Source organism: Ambystoma mexicanum, chromosome 8, assembly GCF_040938575.1.
Source record: "Ambystoma mexicanum isolate Mex_15411 chromosome 8, UKY_AmexF1_1, whole genome shotgun sequence".
In the NCBI taxonomy this organism is placed as follows: Eukaryota; Metazoa; Chordata; class Amphibia; order Caudata; family Ambystomatidae; genus Ambystoma; species Ambystoma mexicanum.
The window spans coordinates 755,465,774-755,492,541 of NC_090929.1; the positions used below are offsets into that span (position 1 = coordinate 755,465,774).

Genomic DNA, 26,768 nt, shown 5'->3' on the forward strand with positions numbered 1-26,768 from the left:
GTCTGGAGGACTCCGGCACTGCAGTTTAAAGGTTGGCAGCAGCTAAGGGGTCTTCAGTTTGGCGACACTTCGCGGTTTCAGCTACCAGCAAATAGCACCACCGCTGATGTTAGACACTTTATGGGCTTTGTTAGAGAGAATTCTCAGAAATGTGCCAATTCCCTTCTACCTTAGAGGATGCTCCTCACCTGCCCCAAAGCTTTTTGCTAGAATTTAGGACTTATATTTTTATCCTGGAGAGAGGGAGACCTTTTCCCCCCCACTCATGTATTTTTCTTTAATTTGAACACTTTCTTTTGGTTTTGGAGTCCGACAAACTCCATAGGCATCATCTTTTCACATTGCGAGACAGCAGTCAGTCCAGTGGCACAGAAGTCTCAGATTTCCCAAAGTATTAAATACCTTCTCTTGGTTAAACTACTTTTTCCAAGATCAGCAAAGTGAAATTGACTTACCTTTTGCAACTTTGTAGACCCAGCACACACTAGTTTACATAGAGTGCTGGAGGTGTTACTTGGAATTCCCTTTGTGTACTTCCTCATGTAACATTTTTAGGTTACCGTTTCTACAAGTAATGGCTAGTGGCAATTTATTTTTCCTACCATTGTGGGTTTTTACCGCAGGCTGCAATTGCAGATGCAGTAAAGCACCCATGGGTGCCAATTTTTGTGAAAAATGTCCCTGGTCTTTTTTCGCCATTTGTTGGAAAGGTCCTTGAGATTTACTGTGCGCCAAAGCAGGTTTGGTCCCTTAGTTTGGTCTTTGGCAGTATTCACTGCTGAAGCCCGCCTCTGGGTCCAGAGGGTCTGGCAGGGCAGGAAGCGAGGGAGGTGCCCGAAACTGCCTTGGCTTAGTCTCCTTGGTTGCAAGACTGCACCAAAGGTGTTTGGCTGGCTGTCTTTGGAGGACAGCCACCCTGATGTGAGTGACAGCTAGACTTGGAATGAATGGGAGAAATCTGCATAAAAGGCAAGGTCTTGCTTGGAAGGCAGAGTCGACTACTGGACGAAGGAATCCGAAGAACTTGGAAGAGACCTGCTGCAACTCCTCGATCGTTGGTTTGCCCAGTGAAGGCATGCTGCAGTGCTGAAGCTCCGAATCCCCCTAGATTAGAGAAGACCTGCAAAGGACGACTTCTCACACTTGGGTTGGTGAGACCAATCGACCCCAAGACGAACTCATCTGGACATCTTCTTGGAGCTGGCTGTACTTCCATTGCTGGTGCAGGAACAGATTGAAAGTGAGAGGAACACCAGAATAGTGTCGTCTAAGTCGACCAGAGCTCCAGGACGATCCTCAAGACTCCCATGAAGGACTGACCGAGCCTGAGCCACAGAGTGCTGGACCCCATATGTGAGGAAAGCCCATAAGGAATCAGAGAACCACGGTGGTGCTATTCACGAGAAGCTGAAACCGCCAAGTGCTGCTGTTCTGAACTTCATTGCTGCCGCCTACCTTCAATTCGTAGTGCAGGAGTCCCCAGACATCCTCCCTCTTGTCTGCACGACAGGCCAAGGAACATCAGGATCTGCCATACTACAACTGGAACAGATGCCAGCTGGAACCAATTTCTTCAGACCTAAGCTACTGTAAAACTAAGGGGTACTTACCTCTTGTCATGTAGCCTTGCTAGCTCTTGGTTGCCATTGCAGAGTTGCTTGCAGCTTTGCCCCTCACAAGCCTCCCAGCTTGTGGCCCAACAGGGATTTCATTTTCTACAAAGATTTCTAAAACATTGTTCAAGACTTTTTACTTACCTTCAAGAAGTGCTTCAGCTCACCTAAATGTTTGCTCAATTGACTTTGGCTGTCCTTGCTCCCTGAAAGACTCAACCTCTAACTTTTGTTGAGTGATAGTTAAAGCACAAAGTCATTCTATAACTTGTGTAGCTGGGAAATGGTTCATTTACTTAGCATTGGGAGGTAGGGCGGGGCAGGAAATCAAAAGTACTTACCTGCTTAAGAATATTTGAGAACCATTGTTTTATTCTCAAAACCTTTCCCTTTCGACAGCAAACTCTGTATTGCTCTAAATGTACCAGTGAAATATTAATGTCCACAGTATCCTAGTTATTTAAGTCATCTCGGGGTGCAGGAAGGGTGTGTGCCATCCCAAATGAGTATCTACTGATTTGAGTGCATTTCTGAAGTATACTTTAAAGTGTTACATATTTGCTCCCGTCTAAAGGCTTATTCAACTGACTTAAATTAATAAATTGTTTAATCAAGAGACCTTGAGAGCAAGTGTTTATTTGAATACCTATCAAAGTGAATCTCTAGGTTACAACCCTACAGCTCACATTGCCCCCCCTCTTGAGATAAGCCAGACTGCTCAGTCACTACCAACTTGTGTAGTACATGCTTATACCAAAGGTTGGTTTAACTATTGCCAAGAGGACGAGGCTAGTGCAGTCTCCCACGGGGTACTGAATACAATCTTGCCTAACAACTGTAGTCAATTCAAGAAGCCTTGCCTTTTATGAAGGTTTCTCCCGTTCATGCACAGCCTAGCTGTCACTCATAATGACAGGGTGCATTTAGGATACCAATGAGACCAAGGATCGGGAGTTTCAGGCACCTCCCTTGCTTCCTGCCCTGCCAGACACACTGGAGCCAGGGGCAAGTTTCAGTACTGAAGCCTGCCAAAGGCAAAAATTAACAAAAGGGTTAAACCTGGTTTTGCGTGCAGAGTAAAACGCAAGAAAGACTTCAAAGAAATGGCAACAAAAGAACACCGGGCCATTTGGACACAATTGTCACCCCAGGGTGCTATACTGCAGCTGAGTATTCAGCCTGCAGTAGAAAAGCACAATGGTAGGAAAATTAGACCATTGTCACCAGCCATTTACGGTAGTGAGGGTAACCCATTTTTTACATGAGGAAGTAGGAAAAGGGGCTACTAAGTAACCCCCCAGCACTCCACATAAGATGGGGTGTGCTGGATGTATGTAGTAAAAGGTAAGTAAAGTCAATTTCACTTCACTACTCATGGGAACAGTCGTTCACCCAAGAGAAGGTATTTAAACCTTAAGAGAAATCTAAAGGATTCCTCCGACACTGCACTGAAGGTGCTGTGTGCCACCATATAATCCTCAGCTGTAGCCTAGCGAGTGACCAGGTTGTCAAAATGGCCCAGTCTTTTTTCCTGTTTGGCTTGGCACGCAGTTAAACCGAGGAAAGACCTCCCAGAGTTCAACCCCTTGTTAGTATTGCCTTTGGCGGGCTTCAGTACTGAAACCCGCCTCTGGCTCCAGTGCGTCTGGAAGGGAGGTTCCTGAAATTCCCCTGTACTTTGGGTGCATTTAGGCATTCCTAAAGACAGTCTTGGAGTGACAGCTAGGCTTTTGCATAAATGGGAGAAACATGCTTAAAAGACTAGGGTTTGGGGACTGAAGACAGTCTACCAATGGGAAGAACAACCCAAAGAAACCGTGAACAAAGCTTGCTGCATCCTCCTGGACCTTTGAATTGCCTGGTGAAGCCCTGCTGCTTTGCTGATCTCCTTTTTCTAATTGACAAAAGAAGTTCCTGAAGGGACATCTTACCTTGGGTTAGTGGGAACAACTAACCCAGAGATGAACTCCATCTTCCCAAACTGGCTGTACTTCTTTGCTACTGCAGGAACAGAGTGCCAGGGGTTGAGACATCCGTAGTAGAGTGCAATGTCTGGATACGACCAAAAGCTCCAGGAGTCTCCCCAGGACCCTCCAAAGCAGGACGACCAGAGGTCAAGTCCCCTCACCAGAGTGCAGGACTTAAGGAGTGAAGGAAGCCCAACCAGTATCTAAGATCCACGGTAGTGCAGTCTACAGAGTGCTGAAACCGCCAAGTGCCGCTGATCTGAAAAGAGCCTGTAGCTGCCACCAGCCTCCAAAATTGCTGTGCAGGAGTCCTCTAGACGTCCTGCCTCTTGTCCCTACGACCGACACAGGATGTGCATCGCTAACCAGACAGAAGCCAGCTGGATGACTTTTCTACTAACCCAAGGTACTGTTGTGGGGTATTTACCTCTGTCGTGAGCTTGGTCTTCTCAGTTAAGACTTGCAGTAGCTACTTTGCTAGAGTTGATTTCAGCTCCATCCTTCACAAGTGTGATAGCTTGTGAGCCTACAGTGATTTTTCTTCAACAAACTCAAACTTTGTGCAAGGCTTGGCAATCTAAGAAGTGAGTCCGCTCCATAGGCTCTGCTCCAATTTTTTTTTTAATTTTTTTTTTTATTTACTTGTTTATAATCAAAAACATTTGATTTTTACAAGATGTGGATACGCAAAGCAGAGAAAAGCACGTTTTGTAAAAATAGATATCCTGGATGCAGATAAAAAAGAAAAATAGAACTAAAAGTGGCTAACAAGAAACAGAGGAATAATTGGAACCAGAAAACTAGGCACTTCACTGCAGAAACTTTGTGTCTCAACATAAAAGAAAGTCACTGTTCTTTAAATTGCACTTGACTAGTTTGTAGGTTCTGGTTTAGAGTCAATGCTGCTTCTGAAATCTTTACTGTCGCTGTCGACCACTTAGTTCTGTCTCCAGCAATCAGACGACACCACCATGTGTTTTCCTCTCGGAGTGGTACGTCATACATCAAAGGGATCAGATAGGCTTCCCGCAAAAATAAGGTTCTAGTGCAAGTCATAAGTAAGTGTCTGAGTTTCCACTTTTCCTGGGTCCAGACAGAATCTGCAAGTACGAGCGTCCATTTTCATACGGATTGCTATGATTTCCTGCGTTGGTAATTGATTGAATCTTATTTTCATAAAAGTTTTCTGCATTTTTTGTTGGGGAATTTTATGCAGTAGCTCATAGGTTGGTTCAGTTTATTTGTTGTTGCTGGTAAATGAGCCAGGAGTTTGTTTCCTATTGTTTTTTCACCGGTTTGGACCCAATCTGCTTGCGCTATTTTTGTCTTGATTCTGTTGGGGTTCGTGATCAGATCGTCTGCCGAACAGGCCAAATCTGCTAGTTTTGTAAGTTTTTGAGCCCAGTTATTTAGTGCTCTGCAACGTCCTTGGTTAAGCTCTATCTGGACCAACTTGTAAATTGGAATGGTATCTGGAAGAATAATTTTCCGAAAAAGACGCATCTTGCTTTGGTCTACTGATGCTTGTAATGATAGTAAGCCCAGTTCACGTCAAACAGCAGCAATTGCAGAGGATTTAGGCAGCCCTAACAGCTTTCCATAGGTAGCCTTCCAGTTTGGTCCATATGGTGTTATCGATGTTCAACGCAGCGTCCATGCCGTAGATTATAGACGGAACTAACTTTTGTTTGTAGTATTGGATCGCTGGAAGAAGCGAAAATTTACCAAATTTCCGATCTACTAATTTCATTTGGATTGTCAGAGTTTTGGTCTTTGTCCACAGCGCTGAAATGGTCGCACTCTGACCTTTTTGAATCTATCATGATTCCCAAGTAATTTATAGTAGAAACAGATTCAAGTTTTGTGTTTAAATACCAGTGGTCTTGATGGATCGTTACTGGACGACTTCCCCCCCCATCGTCAAAATTTTTGACTTATGGATGTTTATCTCTATGTCATTATCGCTGATGTTAACTTGCCAGGTTCGTAAATTGGCATTGGAGACCTATTTGGGTTTGATCCATCAGGATCAAGTCGTCAGCATATAACAATCTTGAGATTTCAGTATTGCCCAATTTAGGTGGAAAGGCTCTGACCGCTGGTTGTGTATGCTGGAAGTCTCCCATGAAGGCGATGAATGGGGCCGGAGCGAGCGGGCAGCCCTGTTTAACACCACGCTATGATGAAAATTGGTCCGATAACATCCCTTGCCGATTTAAGCGTACTCTTAGTTTAGTATCTGTGTGTAATGGGATCACCGGGCATAGGATCTTTTCAGGGCAATTCCACGTTTTTAATTTCGCCCATAGCCTTTGACGGCTGATCTTGCCAAAGGCTTGTGTTAAATCGATAAACGCAATATAGACTGGAGGCGCACCGATGTTAACATTGTCCTTTACGATATTCAAAATCAGGATGTTTATGCTGGTACTTGCGTTTTTAACAAAGCCTGTTTGAAATTTATCTAGATAGGGCGCCGATCTTGCCCAGTTTTGAAATCTAGTTAATAGAAGGGTGGCAAATATCTTCCCCCATGATGTCAAGAAGGGCAATAGGGCGGTAGTTTGCTGGAATTTCTCCATTTCCCTTTTTAAAAATGGAAACTATTACCGCCTCAGTCCAAGTTTTAGGTATTAGCCTAGTGATCGTACATTGCTTAAAAATGTTTGTGATTAGGGCGGCCCATTCCTCTGGATGCTGCTTTAGATCGATGTTGGTTAAGCCATCAGGGCCAGGCGCCCTAGAGGTCAATTTCAGGATAGTTGCCAGAATTTCGTCGCGATCTGCCAGATCTTCCCAAGGTGATGTTGTGCAGCATAGAGATTTGTTTGAGGTTTGCGAGATAGAAGCAAACTGAGCTGAGAAAAAGGTTATCCAGGCCTGTTCCGAGACGGCATTCGAGAGTTGGTTGTCACATCGTTTTTGTCTTTGATCAGGGACCAGAATTCTCTTGGATTTTTTGTTGTTAGAGTTTTTAGCATTTGCTCTGGGTCATTCTGGTACATTTCTGCTTTATGGTGTCTCACCCAAGATTTGTAAGATCTTGCGGCCGCTTTGGCGTAGTCCTTTTGTACCTGATTATTGGAGACTTTAGCCAGACTGTTTAATTTACGCATCTGCTTTTTTTTTCAAGGCAAGTTCTTTATCATACTCGTGGACCCCTTTTCCATTGGGTCGGTGACAGACCCTTTTCCTTCCTATACGGCAACAACAAGGGCATGTAATTTGGTCTACTTGTTACGTCTATCTTTGTTTTACTGAGTACATCAAATTTCTCTGCGGTTTCCTTGATATTTGTTGCTGTAAATTGGATTCGCGACGACTTTCGCGCTACCTCCACCTCAAAAGGATATATTTGCTTTGGAGTCGATTCGGTCTCGAGTCATTATCAGAGGATTATGGTCGCTGAATTTTGTTCTGTATACCTCAAAATAGTCAAAGGGGAGGAACGGATAAGAGACGTAAATATGATCCAGTGTTGCTGATGTTTCGGCACATTCCCAAGTTGGAATTCAGGGTAAATGGCCTCTAGCTGGTGCAACATTATAACATTTTCTCGAGTCCATAAAATCGGTCCAAAGCACACCTCTCAGAGCAGAGGGGCAGAGATTTGGTGCTGCAGCAGTTTGATCAACTCTTGCGTTAAGGTCGCCACAGATTATGATGTAGTCAGTTTTCTCTTCAAGAAGAAATTTATCTATGATTTCCGCGATGGTATCAAGAAATTTCATGTTACTTGTTCTTTACGGGTTCCAATAGACATTGATGATTCCGAGGTTGGATTTCGTATTGCTTCTTGATCTAGATTCTATATGGAACCACTCAACTAGTAGAGCTAACATGCCATATGATTCGGCCACTTTCTTTTTACTAGAAATGCCCGATCCAATTTTAATTGCCGTTAGGAGGCCCGATGGTCTTCCAAACAGACCTTTAACTGCAGAAGAGATGTGTATATCGTATCCATCTAGTACTGGTGGTTCCATAAACCACGTCTCCTGGAGGCAGATAATATCAAAGTCACTCAAGTCAAAAGCATCTGGCTTAGTAAGGTGATCGTGACCCCTCGTGTTCCAAGAACACATGATACTCCTGTTCCGTTGTAAACATTCCAATGTTAGAGGTCCCGTAGGTGTTGCTGAATCATTTAGTTGTTATTCTTGCTGGTTTGGGTTCAGAACCTTTAACCATCTCCAAGGCCGCGACGGTTCACGCTTATTATGGGCCCATTCAGCAGTTTCGTCAGTGGACTCTGAGTGCTTGTGGATTTTCCCCTGTCTGGGATTTGAACTCCAGTTACCTTCATGTTGAAATTTGACGATTTGTGTTGGTGTTCGACGAGTATAATCTCGATCTGAATCTCCCTCTGCTAAGTTCAGGTTTCTCCCTGAAAGCGACTCTTCTGCCGGTGGGCAGTAGATCTGTAGTATTTAGGTGGCGTTCCGAAGGGTCCACCGTCCCATTGCTTCGCAGAGGAACAGCCTTTTCCGCACCTTCAGACATCGGGACTTGCTCTATCGAGAAGCCCAATTGGATTAAGGCGGCGCTCACATCTTCGCCACCATCCAGGTCCACGAGATTGTTCCCGTGAAGGTAAGTTTTAGCCTTCCCGTCTCTATGGTAAGGCTCCACCAATACAAGATCTGATGTTTTTAAAGATTTCAATGCCGGAATGCTGGTTAAGATTTTCAGGACCGTCTTTCTGTTCAAGACGAGGAAATTTTTCCCGGCTACGAGTTGTTGCATTTTATAAACTCTGGTAGATGTTACTTTAGAATCGCACTGATGCCTTGTCTCCCCTGATATCTTTGTAGTATTTACAGTTTGTCTTTTCAGGTATTTTTTCATGTTGCTTTAGCCGCACATCCCTTTTTTTGATCGATGGATCCGCTAGTAGTTTTTCACTCTTTACACATTGTAATTTTTTTTATTTGTGTTTGAAGGCAGGGATTTACTCACGATTTGTGGTTCTTCTCCGTCATTTACGTTTAACTCCAAGTTAGTTTCCTCTTCGTTTAGGTGGACCGTCAGGTCAAGAAGTGACGAATTCCCCATTGAGCCTTGCTCATTTAGTTTGGAATTGTCAAGTTCAATTATAGTTTGTTCCATTTCTGAGTTACTGCCAACTGGGGCTTGAGGTGTCGCGTGGATAGTTGCAATCTTTTCCTGAGACGAAGCAATTGCTTTTGGAGTTTTAAACATTGCTGGCGTTTTTAGATGTTCTTTGCTTTTCTTCTGTTTTGAAGTGTAGAGTTTGTGCTTTGGCTTCTAACGGCTTGATTTGCCTTTGCACCTTGTGTATGTGGATCCTTTGTGTTTAAGGACAGAAGATGTTCTGAGGGTTTTGCCTGTTATCCCCAAGATTTCTTGCAGTAGTTAGTATGGTAATTAAAGATTCAAGCCGGGTAAGCTTTGAGTCCCATTGTTTCTCTTTCTCCACGTTTTGTTGGTTTTGGGCAGTAATGAAACCTTCCAAAAATGTTACTTTTGTATTCAGGGCCGAAGCAAGAGTTAAAGAATCCTAAATTGAATCATTAATTGATTCATACAATTTTACAAAGGGTGCCAGCCCCACTGTTATGGCGGACATGATTGTAAGTAAGTCTGGCTTTTTTGTTGGCGTTTCTTTGGGAAGGTGGCCCACCATGTCACTTGGTCTTCTATTTCTGACTGGTGTTGGTGTCTTTTAGAAAGTCATTGTATGAAGACTGTGTTCCAGGTGGAGGGTCAGATAGAAATATCTTTTGTCCATGCGTAACCAGCACAGGTGGAACGATTCTAGGAAGGGACTTATTCCCCAAATCCCGTTGGGCTGGTATTGGTAACGAAGTCTTTCTTTGGTTATTTACTTTCATTGGTGGGGAAATAGTTGATGGTATTAGAAAATGTTCCTCCTGTCCGGCTCTCTCCGAATGATGTGGGTGGACGTCTTCATCGAGCAGATTTATTGTCTGTTTGTGCTCTTGTTCGACAATGGTTGATCCTGTTTCCTTGCACCTCCCTGTCACCTCGGCTGCTGAATAGTGGGGTGGTGGGGTTGCCACACTGGGCCTCAACTGCACTACTGGGGGAATCCGCTATTCTCCCTCTTTGTTGCGCCACTGGAGGTAATTCCAGCAGAACATCGAGCATTTCTGCATCGGAAAGTTCGGTGTGTGTCTGTGGTATCCTCTTTGTTTAAAAAAGAATTCTTTGAGCGGGTGTGGTGTCAGAAGATTTTGAAAGGTGGATTTGACTGAGTCGCATTTTTTTTGTTTCTGAATTGGATTCCTTTTTAGTTGCTGGGAGCTATGCTCTAAATGTTCCCCCAGTTCCTTTCCACTCTTTAATGATGCTCTTTTTTTTTTTAATAGCGCCATTGCAATTTCTCTTTTCTGGGCAATGAGCTCGCCAGTTACAGCGTTTTGTCTATTTCCCTGGGTTGGACGATCTGGGGTTGCGTCCGTGAACCCATTCTCAATAACAGGCAAGGAAGCCTGTTGCTGCAAGTCTTGGCTTTGCCACGAGATGGCGGCGGAGAGAAGCTCCGCAGTGGCGACGCCCGAGTCTAACACAGGCTGATGTTTGGCAGCGACAGCTTCTGCCTGTGAAAGAACTTGGTGGTCTTGGATATCTGATTTCTCGGCAAAAGTAGCGGGTGACCCCATCACCCTCACCGATGGGGCGAGAGGGACGTGGGAGCCACAAGCAAACGCCGCGGCGACCCGCAAGCTGAGATCAGCCGCGTGGGGTCCTACGACTCCGCTTGGCTCACTCTCACTCGCCGCAGCAGAGGCCTGCGGGTTGCCGACAGGCGATGGCGGCGGGCTCGTACTGAGCAGCGGCCTCCCAACGTCCAAACTTGGGTCTATTTCAGCGTGCACGGCCTCGGATTGGGGAGGTAGCGATGCCGGATACGATGTTTCACAGGAAACGTTAATAGAATCCTCCTCCGAGCTTTCACTCGTTGCGTTCTCCAAAGTACCGTAGGAAATGTCATTTGATGTTTTCCGAGCGGTCCAAGGGCTTACGACCTTACAGGACGCTTTCTCAAGAGGGTTCTCGAGGTGGCTAAAGTTCGTTTGATGGGGGGCACTGAGGATCCTGAAGGTAGCGCTTTTTTCACTGGCATAGTGCCAGAGTTAGCGTTAATTCCACGGTTTTTCTTTGCCGTGTAAATTTTACGGGATTCTTTCTGCTTCTCAGGGCATAGAAATTTGCTCCTCAGTACCCTACCAGATGGGCTTTTTACTTGGGGATAAAGGGTGGAAAGTTCCGAGTTATCTGTAACACTTTCAGGTCTAGGAAGTAGGGGGGTCTGCTTGCAAATCCATGCCTCCTTACCTCTTAGCTTCCGTAGACTGCTTCCTTACCATCCACCAAACAGCCGCACAACAGCCAGTGGGCTTGACTCCTACGGGCTTAACGCCGCGAGGGTGGATGGTCTGCCTTTTCCAGGCGATGTGAATCACGTGACTTGACACGTGTGCAGCCCAAGCCCCGCCTCCTCCGGGAAGCACACGGGCACCAGCACAAGCCCCTGGTCAGCTCTGAATGCTGGCCGTTGAAAATAAAGAAGCCTTCGTTTTTTCCAGCAGAAAGAATGCTACTGGCAGCAGTGCAGCAGCTCCAATTGTCTTTGGCTGTCCTGCAACCTGCAGACTCTTCTAGTCCATTTGACTTTGATACTTGCAGTCCTTCATAGGTGATGACTTGGATTTTAACTACTATTGATGGCAAAAGGATAAGACTTCAATGAAAGATCTAAAGTGCTCACATGTTCTGAAAATCTGAAATAGTCCCTTTCCTTACCACATTCCTTCCTACAAACCGCAGAATCTACAAAGTGTATTAGTGATATATAAATGCCATTACTATCCTAGTTAGTGAAGTCACCTCAAGGTGTAGCAAGTGTTTAAGAAGCATCTCTAATGAGTATCTACTAGCTTTGTGTTGGTTCTGGAAAAGTATTTTAAAGTGTATTTGATTGCTAAATATATTGCCCTTTTTTTAAATGATGCTTAAAAACTGTTAATTATTTATAATGAAAACCTTGATAAAACAAGTGATACTTGGCTACTTGCATTTCTGGATTTCATTGCTACAGCTCACATTTACCCCTCTTGAGATAGGCCTGGCTGCTCAATTACACTGCCATCTTGTGTAGTACAGGCCTATACCAAAAGGTGGATTACCCAATACCAAGAGGACAAGGGTTGGGTAGTCTCCCACAGGGTTACTCCATCAATTGTTGCCCAACATCCAGACACACTGGAGCCTAGGCGGGCTTCAGGGCTGAAGTCTGACCAAGGCAAAACACACAAAGGACTCAAACCTGATGCAGCGTAAAACGCCCAGTAGAAACCAAGCAATGGGGGGTTGGAGGAGGGGGGTGGGGAAGACAGGGGCCATTTTGAGAAAATGGTCACGCTTGGGTGCAGCACTGCAGCGGAGGTATCAGCCTGCAGATAAATGTCACCAGGTAGTAAAAAAAGAAATCACTGCCATCCGACATTCAAGTGAGTTAACAAAATGTTACATGAGGGACGGGTTAAAGGAGTTACTATGTAATCCTAGCACTCTACATCCGGTGGTGCGTGCTGCACTCAAAGTAAAGCTAGGACAGACAGGGGTCATCTTAACTATTCTTGGGAACATTAGTTCACCCAAGAAAAATGTAGTCAGCACATGTGCCATACCTATGGAGTTTACCAGACTCCCATCAAGGAGCATAAAAATAAAATCATAGTCAGGAAAACTGAATGAGGAAAAAAAGTCCCATCCACTCAGTAACATTTAAAAAAAAGGCCAAAGTCCAGCTAAAGAGGTTGGGGTCTCTAAGGTTAAAGGGAATTGGCACAGAAATGAAAATTCTCCCCGACAGAGTTCCTCAGTCAGTTGAGGCGTTGTGCATAGTAAAGTGCAGCAGCAGAAAATGCAAAGTTCCAGGAACTTCAAGTTGCAAGCTTTAGTGGAATAAAAAAACTAATCAAGGACTCCATATGGGTGCACAAGCTTTAGGCATGGGCTGTGGGTGAACACCCAAACCCTGGCTATACCGTATGGACAAAGATGCAGCTGGATTCTTTCCTGTGCAGCAGCCATGGACCCGGTCTCCTGTTCCTTGGTTGTGGTGACAAAAGGAGACTCTGGAAGGGATGTTGCTGCAACAGGCACGAGAAAGGTCCCTCAGTAAGGAATTCTTCGTACTACATCGGTCTGTTACTGGTGCCTTTTTACAAGCTCCGACAGTGAATTATCACCCCGTCAATCAACCTCGATTCTCCAGTTGAACCTCCACAGATCAGATTCCCCACCCCCTCAAAGTTCTGGGGAGGGAGGGGGGGGGGGGAATTCATTCAAGGAAGACGATGCACTGCAATTAGGTCGGAGGTCCTGTGGTATTGGCGGTCTTTAGTCCGGGAAGGCCACAGCACTGTCATCCTCTTTCGGGGCTCCTGTCGATTTGAAAACTAGGTCAGGACAGCAGCAGTCTCTTCGTGGTTACTGAAAGGGTCTGCCAGTGTCTCTGGTAAACTTCTGCTTCAGATCTTCTGTTGGAGGTTCATTGGTCTTCTGCCTCAGGAACCTCAGGATTTCCCCATTCATTCCTCTGCAAACTGCAGTTTACAGAAAGGGTCAGTTGGCTGTCCAATCAGGACAGCTACCCCCCCCCCCCAACCTCCCTCCAGTGGGAACTGGTTCCATTCAGGCACTTCAGCAAAGGATAGCAGAGTTTCAGGATCCTCCCATGCTTCCTGTTCTCGCAGACAAATGGACTCAGCGGGCTACACAAAAGGTTGCCGCCGAAAACAAAACTCACATAAAGACCTCACGATCCCAGGATGGCAGAAGGGCTAACAAAAACAACCACACAAGAAATGGCTAAAAATAAAAGTAGCCACCATGTTGGAACATGATTGACCATCTTGAGTATAACCGCACCTGTGACTACAGCATGCGATGGAAAATTGCACAAAAGTTGGTAGAACACATCCACTGTTGCCAGACATAACTATAGGGTTGTCACCTTAACCAAAAAGTTACAGGAGAAGGGGGATACCAGGTATCTGCTCAGCATTCCAAAGGTGGTGGCTGCCGATCTCAAAAAGAAAGATAGGCAGGATAACCAGTACCCCCCCTATCCTTAAGAACAGGATAAGGAAAATAAAAATGTGAACCCAAAAGGCTCCCAGGTAAACTGCACATAGGGTGCAGTGTGCTGCAAATGTGCAACAGATGCTTTTAAAAAGGAACGCAAGACTCCATAAAATGAAGTAAACCTATAAAACCGAGTTCCTATGATTGGACCAGAAAAGAAAGAATGCAGGGGGAAAAAGGCTCTCCTCATTCAGGAGAACAAGAAAAAGGTCCAGAAGTCAAGCAAAAAGTGCTGGGGTCTCACTAGGAGAGGGGGATCAAGAATAAAACAAATCAACAATGAACATCCAGCAATTTTACGTTATCCCCTCCCATGTGCGGGTGAATGATATGAGACGCCCTACCAGGGCGTCATGGGACGCACATTAATTGGAGCATCATTTGTTGGCAGTGGCAGCTGAGCCTCTCAAGGCTGCAACTCTGCCCAACCTTTGCCTCTATGAAATTCTCTTTGGTGGTTTAATTGATAAGACTATGGTCACTGGGTACTGTAGTAGTAAGAGGGTGGATGTTCCAAATCCAGATCGATTTATCTTGTAATGCCTTGGCTGTGAAAAGTGTGCCGTGAGTTGAAGGTGCCCCTTTGGACAGGAGGCTTGAGACTTGGCCTAATGTATTTAAGTTGTGTGCTCCTTTGTGGTGTCAAGCTGATCATCCACTGCTTTTCCAAAAAGGACTGAATATTCAATCGGCATGTTCATTAACATTGCTTAAATTTCAGGTTTAAACACGCAATTGCAGAGTCATGAATGGCGTTTAAGCAGAGTCCCCTCAGCAATTACTCAGTCCAAAATATTATTTTAATATGTTTGGGCTACTGGTTTTCCCTCTGTGGGGATTACAAGGTGCGACTTTATAGGTTCAAGCACACAGATGTTTTGGGTAGCTTGTCCCACTGTGCGTTATGCAATTCATGCGATATATGCTCCAGTGGATTCTCTCCGCTAGGCTATACAGCTGCTTGCATTCCTTATTGGGAGGTGCCTCGGAATGAGGGGAACACCAGCCCTTTTTCCAACTAAAAACACTTAGTTATTCTAAATTATTTATAAAAAAAATTTATTTAAAGCATTCTTTAAAAAAAAAAAAAAAAACAGTAATTAGCTGCAACATTGATCCCAAGTTAGGATTCAATTTAAAAAGTGAACAATAAAGCAGGCGAGTGATTCATTCATATATTTATTACACATGTTCAGCACCCGCAGGTGACGTCAGTTGGTCAGTATAGCATTTATACAGCATCTACCTATAAGCGAAAGTTTCAGAAATTCTGTTGGCAGTGGATACTACGACAGAAGTGTTGATGTCAACCCCCTGAAAGTAAAAAAAGAAAAACACTGGACTGGATTAGAACAGGGGCGAAAATGAGGCAAATAAAATCTAAAAATAGTTTCCTCACAATGGACAAAAAGCTGGGGCAACCGCCGAAATACCTACAAAAACACCCAAGTATTGACTCACGAAACAGTTTTGAGGACTCGCCTAAATTTAATACATACAGGAGAAATCTTAAGTATACAGGGACAACACTCTAAAGCCACCACTTTATGTGATAGCTGTGCAGAGCCATCTAAGCAAAGCCTATTTCATCTTCTCCAGGAGTGCAAAGGGACATAGGATGCAAGAGTCAACTATTTCCATAGATTTGTAGACAAAATAGAATGGCTGATGTCAAAACTTCTGGAACCTAATGACTTCAGGACATAACACTGCCATAACTATAGCAGTGAGTCAGGTTCTAGTAAAAATTGTAGTGTTCCAACAGGAAATGGATTTAACGCAGGCACAAATTGACAGTGGAAGCAAAGGAACTTTGGGGGTTGGCAGCAAACTAATCTTGGGGCAACAATGTGTAGGTCTATCATCACAGACTGGGAATAGCAAAGAAACGGCAACTGCAGTCATTAAGGCATAGTTGGCAGTGTAGATACAACTTGGCTATTCTCATTTGCCTCATCTTTCCACACACCCCTCTTTGCATGCTTTCCATGTTTTGCGATCTCCTGGCTTCCTTTCCTTTTTCCCTTTCTTTTTCCTGATCTGCTGTGTAGTAACTGCCTGTTTAAATCCTTATACTATTGTTTTTTTTTCATTGATCTTTGTTTATGGAATGCCAATTACTTTGAGCTGTAAATGTTCGATTTTTTTTAAAGGTCTGTGCTGACAAAAATAAAAATAAAATTAAAAAAAAATCATCCTTGCAATATTGAGTTAAGGAAGGAAAGATTAGAACAGACTGATTGGTTCTAAGAACAGTTCGATTCTCCCAAAGGGATGCAGGCAGTCTGTTATCACAGCATTAAAGTGTTCAACATTTAAGACCTGTAAAGGAACAACCACTGCCAAAGCCAATAGGTTCAGAAGGAGTCCTTTTAGGGAACCAGGACAGCTAAAATCAATGGACAAAGCCAAAGTTCTGATGCTCTTAGAAATGCGTCCTTAAATAGTCAGTGCTCAAATAAGCAATCACATACACTCAAGATGAGTCACCTTTGGAAAGCAAAAGCTGTAAGGCAAGTGCAGGTAAGTGCAGGTCAACTTAGTGTCTGGTTAAATTGCACCCCAAATGGCAAAGGATAAATCAACCCCAAGCCCCACAGTAACCTTGAAATTGAGAAGTTGTTCCAGCTGGTTGCCTTCACGATGCAATGCAGTGGATCCTTGTTCCTGGTCCTTGGTCGTGGTGATGAAAGGTAGGACGTCTGGCAAGCTACTGCGGCAGCATTCTAGATAGTGTCTCGGCAGTAATGGATTTCCATCGATTCAGCAGCTCTTTGTGGTTTTGGTGCCTTTTTCACAGCGCCAATGAACTAAAAGCTCTGGTTACGATTTCCTTGATCCCTCGGTCCTGGATGTGGATTTGCTTCTGTAGGGTCCTCTGGATGCCCACGAAGATCTGGCCGGGTTCAGACTTCGGAAGACAATGTACTCACAAGTGGTTGAGGTACCCCAGGTATTGGGCTTCTGCAGCCTTGCAAAGTCGCAGAAGCCGGGGGTTGCACCAAAATAGTGTTTCTCGAGGCTAGTTGGTCCCACCAGCCCAAGTGAGGACATCGTCCTTTACAGGTCTTCCCTGTTGCGTCGATTTGAACCTGTCAGCACAGCTACAGGTCTTCACCGGGAACTTCGCGGTACAGGAGCATGCTGCTGGTGTCATCCAGTCTTCTGCTTCGGTTGTTGTCTCCATTGATGGACTCTCCTAGTCCCAAAAAAAAAAAACCTAGCTTTTTATGCAAGTCCCCATTCATTCACAGCCCTAGGCTGTCAAACACAGCAGGGTGGCTGTACTCTAGGACAGCCAGACGGCCAATAGGAACTGGTTTAACTCAAGCACACGTAGAGACAAAGCACAGAAATTTCAGGACCCTCACTCGCTCACTCCCTTGCCTTTCCAGACACACCGACGCTTGGGAGGGCTTAAGGGCTCAAGCCTGCAAAAGGCAATTCGCACAAAGGACTCAAACCTGATGCACACAGAGTAAAAGCACAGAAGAAATTAAAGAAGAACTGTTAAAAAAAAGAACCCAGGGGCCATTTTGAGAAAATGGTCACCATTGGGTGCAGCACAGCAGCTGATGTAGCCTGCATATATGTCACTGGGTAGTATCACTGCCACCAGCCATTCAAGTCAGTAACAAAATGTTACATGAGGAACCGGTTAAAGGAATTACTATGTTTTCGAAAACAAATCTTGTAATGTTATGTTACTTCGTGCGCTATATATCATTGGTATGACCTCAAAGCGCTGGTAGTCCTCTGCGACTTACACTAGATGTCAGACTATTTCTGGCGCTTGTGGATCTGCTTAGATCACATTCTCTGCATAATCATTACAAATACACAATACATTACTCACCGTAAGCTTATTTCCAACACTTGCATCTGCTTAGATTCACATGCTATGCATAGGCCGACATCTAGTGGTAGCCGCGGAGTATTACATTTTTTAAGCAGATCCACAAGCTCCAGAAATATATACACAAACAGCTTTAAATACTTTCAACGTTTACACTAAACATGGAATACTTGAGAATACACTTCAAAGGGCACTTTCACTTGTGTTAGTTTGTGGTTACATTTGTAGCCATGTTAGAAAGGTAAAAGGCAAGATTAACGTATTGTTACTATGCACACCTGCGGATCATAACAGTTCATAAGGTAATACATTTAATCAGCAAACACAAAGTAAAATCACATAAAGGGAGGAAAATGGTTAGGGTAACATTAGCTTGGTTCAAGTTTGTAGAGTTTTTCTATACCCATTAAGTCTTTCTTGTCCAAAAACGCAACCCTAGCTAAAGGCAGTTGAGAGGGCACAAAGTCTACACAAGCAGAATACGTTAAGTTCCTGTACATTTCTTCCAGTGTTATAGAAGCAGCAAGTTAACAACTAAGGGAGACCTGTTAAGGACTCGAAGGGACACGAGCAGCAGCTCGAGTGTGGTAAGAGGGGTGATAGTGGACACCTCTAGGTGCACTCCAACGCTCTGGAGAGCGTTCTTGGAATCTGTTAAGCAATACCATTTCCCCCCCCCCTCCCCCCCTCCCTCCCTCAGTAGCTTAGAATTTTTTTGTGCTGGATGTTCTGTGATGTTGCTGCTCTGGACCCAACCTCCGGATTGTTTGGTCTGATTGAATGGACGACAATGGATGGTATCTCAGCAGCAGTCTCGAGGGAGGAACTGGGGCACGACTTTCAGCAACTTCTTGGCTAGCTCTCCGGTTTGTGCCTTTTCTGCCGCACCAACCAATGACACGCTCGCCCGGTCAATCATCTTCGCTTCCTGCAGTCCCACACACTGATGAGGGGAGTCTGGGTTAGTTGTATTGGATCTCTGGAGTGTCCTTATGATTTTAAATATCAAAACAGATTCGGCCTTTCCACGACAATGCCCTCGAAATGGGCAGCAGGTCTCCTGGTATTGGGGTTCTGTAGCTCTGGAAACACCTAGGACCTCAGGAGCTGGCTCAATTAAAAAGATTAGTTTTGGGACTGGTTGTTCCCACCAGCACAAGGGAAGAAGGAGTCCTCTTCGGAGCTCCTCTGGCACACAGACAACAGAGTCAGGCCAGCAGCAGTGTTTGCTTCATGGTGTTGCAAAGGGTCTGCAGGCATCTACCAGAATCCTCGGACTAACCAAGAACAACCACTCTAGTAAAGCCGAAGAACCCCCCTGTACCTACCCCACCCCCCACCCCCCAGTTGGTACATGGATGCAGCTATTGTGCACGACCGAGGCTAAGAACATAGCCTGCGGGATAAAAACCGCACAGTAGTTGGTAGAACATGTCCACTGCCACCAGCCACAACTAGGAGATTGTCCATACAAGCAAAAAAAAAAGTCACAGGAACAGAGGTATCCCTTTGGCACTCTACTGAAGGTGGTGTGTGCCAATCTCAGACTAGATTTTTGGGAGAGATGCCAAGTATCTCTATCCCTGAGAACTGTAGTTACTCGAGGATATAGAAAAATAATCTTAAAGGAGGACCCTCCCCACCCCCAAGGGTCCCCAGCAACACTGCCCATAAGGAGTGTGCTGCATTTGTAAAAACAGACGCCTTTAAGAGCTATGGAGCAGACAGACTCCGAAGTAAAGGTAAAAAAAGAATGGAGTTCCAAAAGAGCGCCCACAAGACTGAATGAGTGGAAAAATGCTCCTCATTCAGGATTGAAAGAAAAAGGTCCAGAAGTTCTGCAAAAAGTGGTGGTGGGTGGGGGGGTTGTGTCTCACTAGGCGTGTGACTGAATCATAAACATGATAAATTTAACAGCGGCATAATGTAAACTCAGTTATTCGTATGCCTGAGACACAGCCACCAGGAAGCCAGCAAAACGGTTGGTTTTGTGAAAAGAGCAACACGCCAATTTCCCCCTCCCTGCCCCCTCCTCCCTCCTCCCTCCCACCCCCCAACAAAACACAGGATGATCACTGGCTATGGCACTATATTAACGGACCAACCATCCATACAAAAACAAAAAGTGCCCAATATAGCTATAAACTGAAACTGCAGTGCATAATAGCCAGCATATCAATCCTTAAAGAACACCAGAAGGGGAGCGTTTTCAACTGTGGAATAAGTAGGCAGAGGCTCCCGAGAACAGACATGGATGCGTAAGCGTAACTAATATCTTACCACATTAGACGCCCCAGCACATCCAACTGGCTCAAACTGTTTTGTCCAGCACTCGACGCACTCTGCAAGGCTGTGCTCAGCCAGTGTTTAAAGGCTGCTGGTGTTACTATTTATCAAATACACCGTGGAAACAGTTGAGAACAACGGGTTCAGTACGCACACTCGCGAGCAGTAGGTCTGCCTACAACTGCTTTCTCCCAGCACTCGACACACTCCACTTTAAAGACAATTGAAAGAAATGGTAAAGGATAGTTCAAGGTGGGCATGAAGACTCCCTGCTGCCTGCACAGGTACTTACCAGAAACCTTTTAGTATTGGCACAGGGAAGGACTTGCGTCATAGGTGGTCTTATAATTCTATGGCAATGCATGATTCTGAGTTAACAGCACTGTAATTTTTACTGCACAGTTTAATGCTTAATTTGAATTGCTTGGACCGTTTTTCAACTCAAGTGGGACACCATTTACTGGTGCGCAACTTGAATGAGATAGCCTATCGTAACACTCACTGCACGCAAGATGAAATCCTTTGGTGCTGCAAATCCCCTAACAAAGGAATGCAGCTGTTTGGTTTCATCACAAGCCATTGTGCGTATCACATTCAAGTTGAGTACAAAGTGTCGCACTGCAAATGAGTTGGTTAGTTCTTATCAGGAACTAGAACTACTAGATAATTTCATTATATCCCTGAAAGAGTTCTGCTCAAAATACATGTTAGTAATTCAACAATATTGTTACCTTCTTAAGAGACAAACACTTATGTTTTACCAATATGTGTTCAAATTCTTTTGTATAAAAAACCTCAGAGGTGCACTTTGAAACGTACGCTTGTCTTCTGCACCTATTCGGTGTGGTTCACTATTCTTCTACACCAAACCCATATCTTCTGAAGTTTGTTCTACTGCTCAGTACACACTACCGTGATTGTGTCTAGACACACAAGTCACACACCCTGTTCACTAATTGGGTAGCCTCTAAACCTGCCCACAGGCCGAGTTAGGACAACTAAACATGTGCAAGCCAACAGCATTTTTAAAATGTAGACGCTGTTCTTGGAATCTGCATGGCATTGTATAAAAAAAAAATGGAAGAAAATACAACACAAACCTTATCCAGCTTAAGCATTTTGACAATAGTCTTGTTTAGTATTGCAGTGTAGAAGGCTTCTTGTTTCTTCGTCAAAGGTGCATAAACTATTACTTCACGTTTGGGCGGCACCTCTAGTGTGACATCAGATTTTAATCTTCTCAGCAGGAAAGGGGTCAAGATCTAAAAATGAAAACATTTCACAATTCAGAATTCATAATCGAGGTCAGTTATACAAACTCCATCACAACAAAATTAGAAGGTATATTCAGATGAAGGTGTAGGTCGAATAGAGGTACAGGACAACAGAGTCCTTTTTGGAGCTGTGTACCTTTTTGGTGGCCAGAGGGACGTACAGAGGACCCTTGCTATTACAACTGTTAAGGCAGTTTTACCATCGCCTGTGGAGAAGGATTCAATCAACCCTAGAGTGAGGGCTAAAACACCAGACAAGAAAGAAGCAAAACTAAAGCCTGGTAGCGTGGTCAGAGCAATAAGGATAAACTCTTAAATAGTAAATCTGCATGGGCTACCTTTAGTCTACACATCTAGAATATTCACTGCACTGATCTACTAAAAAAATATATTTTAATAAAGACAACTAAAACTATCAGGACAAATAAATACTTTAGAGGATAATGCACAGTATTAAACAAAATCGCACATTTATAGCCAGAGTAGTGCCTAGACAAGGGCTCTCCCAACCTGAATGTTTATATATGTTAAGATTAACCCTGCATCACTTTTAGAAAGAACCACGATTAGCCACCTAGATGAAACGAGTGCCCAATGTCCTAATAACCCCGCTCCTGCTCCCCTCCAACACCTCCCAAGTACTATACACGATGTTTGAGCCAGCCAACTACACACAAAGACTCCAAAACATAAGTAACTTGCATACAACAAAACCCCAGGCACTGGACACTACCCTTACGGATACAACAAGCCAGTGTGCACAAACACAACCTAAAACGCCAGCCTATCTACACATAGGTTACTTACCTGTAACTATTGTTCTCCAGCATGGGTCAGGCATGGATTCACATGCTCAAGAATAACGAATACATTTCAATACAACATTACAACCACAGAAAGGGGCAAGACTCAACAGAAACAATAACTTTTACCTCTGGAACAGACTCCGGTCAAGCGAACAGGTTGCGTAGAAACGCTTGACCGACTCTGGACTGCTCTCTGGAATCCCTTCGACGCAGCAGTACTTCATAAAGGTGTGCGCGGACCTCCACGTCGCAGCCCTGCAGCTGTGGCGAACCGACAGGAACGCAGTCGCAGCGACTGCTCTGGTTGAGTGGGCTCGCAAAAAAGCCGGCCAGCTGTTGGTTCGCCAACGAATGACAGTGCGTGATGCAGCCAGAGGAACTTTGAAATGGAAGCCTTGGCTAAGGCCTTCCCATGGTTCACAGGACCAAAGTTCAAACAGTTGTGAAGTCTTCCAAAAAGAAAAAAAAGAAAAAAAAAAGAAATTGTGCACGTCACAGAACTTCAGGGCATGAGCAACCTCCAGCAAGTGCAAGGGACTTTCAGCCGGTGACGAAAGCTTCATGAAAAACAGGTAACACCAAAAGCTTGTTGAGGTGGAATTCCAACGGAACCATCGGCCTGAAAGAGGGGTGCACACGCAGCACCACCCTCCATTCGTGGAAAGTCAGGTATGGTTGCTTGCAAGATAGAGCCTGGATGTCACCTACCCTCCTGGCAGAGGTGATGGCCACAAGGAAAGCCGCTTTCCACGAAAGGAACGACCGAGGTCTGATGCAAAAGCTCGAAGGGCCCCCCCCCACGAGCCACGTCAGAACCACGTAGAGATCCCATGCTGGGGCCAGGGCCTTCTGTTGGGGAGAATTCTCAGAAATGTGCCAATTCTTACACCTTACAGACCCCAGCAACTTTGCTGGATTTTGAGGACTTGATTATTTTTAACCTGGAGAGAGCGTGACCCTTTCTTCCCCCCATTCTAATGTATTTTGTTATGATTTTGAACACTTTCCTTTGGTTGTGGAGTCTGACAAACTCCATAGGCATCATCTTTTACATTGTGTCACAGCACCTTCAGTGCAGTGGCACAGGGAAGTCTTTCAGATTTCCCCATAGTTTAAATACCTTCTCTTGGATAAACTACTGTTTCCAAGATCAGTTAAGTGAAAGAAAAAGTTTACCTGGTAAAATTCTTTCGATGGGATGGTCCGACGACGTATTCCATATCTATGACCGTAATCACCACAGCTGTGCTGCTTCGGAAAGTCTTTCGGCGTTGCGACCTGCGTCAATACGCCGTCCTCGAGGGCCTGAGTCGAGCAGACGTCACCGGATGTTATAAGTAGGACGCACGTAGCCCAAGTTGTCATTTTTTCCCCCAGAACGTGTGGCACCAATCTTCTGGCAGTATGACCACAGAAAGCCTTGCGGAAACGTAAGCTGCAATCGCATAAGAAATTCTATAGCGGGGAAGGCAGGGAGGGAGCGATATGGAATAAGTCGGACCATCCCATCGCAAGAACGTTACCAGGTAAAAGTAACTTGTTCTTCGAGGGGATTGGGTCCTCCGACGTAATCTATGACAGACTCCCAAAGCAGTACCAACGTAAGGAGGTGGGAAAAGAATTTAGAATATACACATTTAGAATGCCCAATCAAATTGCAGATTAAAGGACCGCCTTGCCAAAGGCCAGATCCTGCCCATGGATAGAATCTAGGGAGTAGTGACGTACAAAAGCATGGACCAAATGTGATGCTGGAAATGCGTATCCTGGTCCTTAACTGCCTTTTTATTGTGTGTTCTGTCGTGTTTTCCGCGCATGAGTTCATGTGGGACTCCTGGCGGTGCAGCTCTTTTGGTTTGGTGAACAGACCCATGGGATACCCTTACGGCACCCATGGGTGGGAGTACAACCCTGTGCCCCTAGTGTATGTTTTTGGGAACCTGTGGGTTGCCCGCAGGGTATGGGCTGGTGGCAGCTCCATGCTGAATTTGACAGGTGTGCAGAGTATCCTCCATTTTGGGATACCCAGGCCCTGCCATTGGCATCAGTTGATTCCTGATAGAAAGCAAGAGGCCACGGGTACCATCTTGTTTTCCATTGCCTGTTACCTTGTTTTCCCAAAGTCCTGGGAAGCCTTGACTCGGTCCCTTCTCCCAGACTGGCTGTTGGGTGGAAGTTCCATATATGGTGGTTTTGTGAAGTCCAGTCCAGACTGACTGGAGCCTTCCCAGTAACTGTATGTTGTGGGTACGCCCTGTGGGTGGGACCTGGGTTAATGGTGTGACCAAAATGCACTTCTTGTTGTGGCTGTCTGGTTTCTAGTATGAGAGACAGACTGAGACAGCCCTGCCCGAAACTGGCCTGAATGTAGTGTGTAGTGTTGAATGGCTGGGTACTTGTCCCAATCCACATTCCTTGTTGCGAGTGTCTGAGAGGGCGGGAGGATGGCCTGAATGCACTGTGTGCCTGATTGGCTGACTGACTGCATGAATGCCCTTCTTTACGATTGGCTGCTGAGAGTGACCCAGCAGTGTGGATGAGAGACAAGATAGTATATCTGGGGACCTCTCACCACTGGAAATTGTTCAGAAGCTGTGTCTACACTTGGAGTAACTGGAACTGATCCTCTACGCCCAGCTGGAAGAAGACTTACTGTTGCATTTGCTTCGACCTGATCTGAAATCTGCCGAACTCGTCAAGGACTGATCCGAGAGAGGACCTGGTAAGGCGCCCTCTTCCCGTGCTCTGAGGGACCATCGAGCACCACTAACCTTCACCGAAGCTCCCTGGAAGTCAGACCCTCGAAAGGCTGCCGAGACGGGACCACTGAGGAGAACAAAGCAAAGCACCCGGACTTCGCCGCTGTCTAAGTCTATTGCCGTCAACCAGGGTTCGCAGGTTTGTGTAACCGCTGGAGGCCCGTTGAAGTTGTTGCCCAGCCGTGGGGGACCGCTTGACGCTGTGCCGCCGACGACCGGAGCCGCCCACTCCTTTGCCCAAGAACATTTGAATCCACGGCTCCCTTGTCTGCAACGTCGACCGCTTTGTCCCGCCGGAGAAAGTCGAGGACGACCAACGCGCCGAGGAGAATCCGCCGGTGGGTTTCCCGCCACCTGAAGGCCACAAAGACTTAGACGACTCGACGCCCTTGCTGGGTCACAGTTCTTCTGAAACTCTTTGCAGTCCTGAACAATCCATCGCCGAGGTGCCCTGCACACCTCATTCCCGCAGACGTCGCTGCCGAGCACCGCCTGGATCGACGTCGTAGTCTCGGCACCCTTGAACTTCTCATCACTGCCGTAGTTCACCATCTTCGACGCCTCGACGATCTGTGGCTCCTGCTTGAAAGGGAGTCGCTCAAGAAGGATCCGTCGAACTCTACTCCACCAGGTACACTGGGGGGGGGGGGGGGGGGTAAACATTCTAGGAGGAAAGAAGACTAGTGAACAATATATGGACTGGGCTTGTGCTATATATCTTTATTTTACAGGTTGCCCAGGTTGGGGGGATCTCCACACAGAACTGTGCTTAAGGGTAGAGGCCAGTACTCTGCCTATTGTTTCAACCATCTTGCTTTCCTTCCTATCTCTATTGCTGGTTTCCTTGTTATTGATCTGTGTGTCATTTTAACCATACAGTTGATGCACTTTAATGAGATTGATAACATTGGTGGTACCACTTTAGAATTGTACATATTTATCATAGTTGATTTCTGAGTACAAAGTGAGTTATTGTGATCGTGTACATACCTTTGAATATTAATTATATAAAGACTGTTTTCAGTAATACAGTGTGTGGACATTCCTTTGTGGGGGTTCGGGGACTACACTGTACTAAAGAACCAGCCCGCATCACCTCCTGAGAAGCTAGGCCTTGACGGCTCATCCATTGTTACCACAATAGAGAATCTTGGCTGGGGTCCTCTGTGCCTCTCCTCTACCATATAGAGAGCAGAAGTACAGACACTCCCCTTCAGTCTTTACACCAAAGCGCCAGGGGCTGCTTCAGAGATGTTACCAATAGTAACACCCCTCTGCAGGGCAGTAGAAGCAGCCATACCCCTAGTCGAATGGGCCTGTAAGCCTACTGGAGGGTCCTTACCCGCCAGGTGGTAACATTCAGAAATTGCCAAGATAATCCATCTAGACAAAGTCTGCTTGTCCCAAACGCCTTCCAGCGTACAGAGCTGATCGTCCACTCTGACCCAGGACATGCGTGAAATGGAGAAACTCAAAGCTTTCGTAGGATCTAACCTATGGAGCCTCTCCTCGTCCTTACCAGGATGAGGATAAAATGCCGGCAGAATGACCTGGCTCAAATGAAAAACAACTTTCGGAAGAAAAGGATGAACTCCAAGGACAACCCTGTCCTTATGAAACACAGTGAAGGGTGGCTTAACAGACAGTGCCTGTAACTCACTCTGGGAGCGGAAGTGACCGCAACTAAAAATAGTTTTCAGGGTTAACAGTCTCAAAGGACAAGAATGTAAAGGATCAAATGGAGCTCCCAATAGAAACTTGAGAACAAGGTTCAAATCCCACCCGGGCACCTGGAAAGATGACGGAGGGAACACATTAGTGAGCCCTTTCAGAAATTGAGAAAAAGGGATTTCAAAATAAGAACACTCCTCAGACGAGCGCTTAAATATGGACAGCGCCACATGGGGTTGTGGGAAAGAGGGGTAGTTTGCTTCATATGTTGTGGAGTTGTGAAAGAGTGACACTTCTGGAGAGATGGGGTTGATAGGATTAACCATGTTTGGGGCATCACCTATCCACGGAATCCATTAGCAATCATTTTGTAATTACCAAGGAATGGTTGCAAAT

General features: G+C 45.4%; 1 protein-coding gene across 1 annotated transcript in view; it reads right to left on the reverse strand.

Annotated features, from left to right (window-relative positions):
- The window catches only part of HELLS (helicase, lymphoid specific), a 588,544-nt gene that overhangs the window by 329,783 nt on the left and 231,993 nt on the right, over positions 1–26,768 (reverse strand). The window contains exon 13 of the mRNA XM_069610592.1: positions 20,963–21,124. Within this exon, the coding sequence (XP_069466693.1) occupies positions 20,963–21,124 (162 nt within the window). The remainder of the gene's footprint in view (positions 1–20,962; positions 21,125–26,768) is intronic.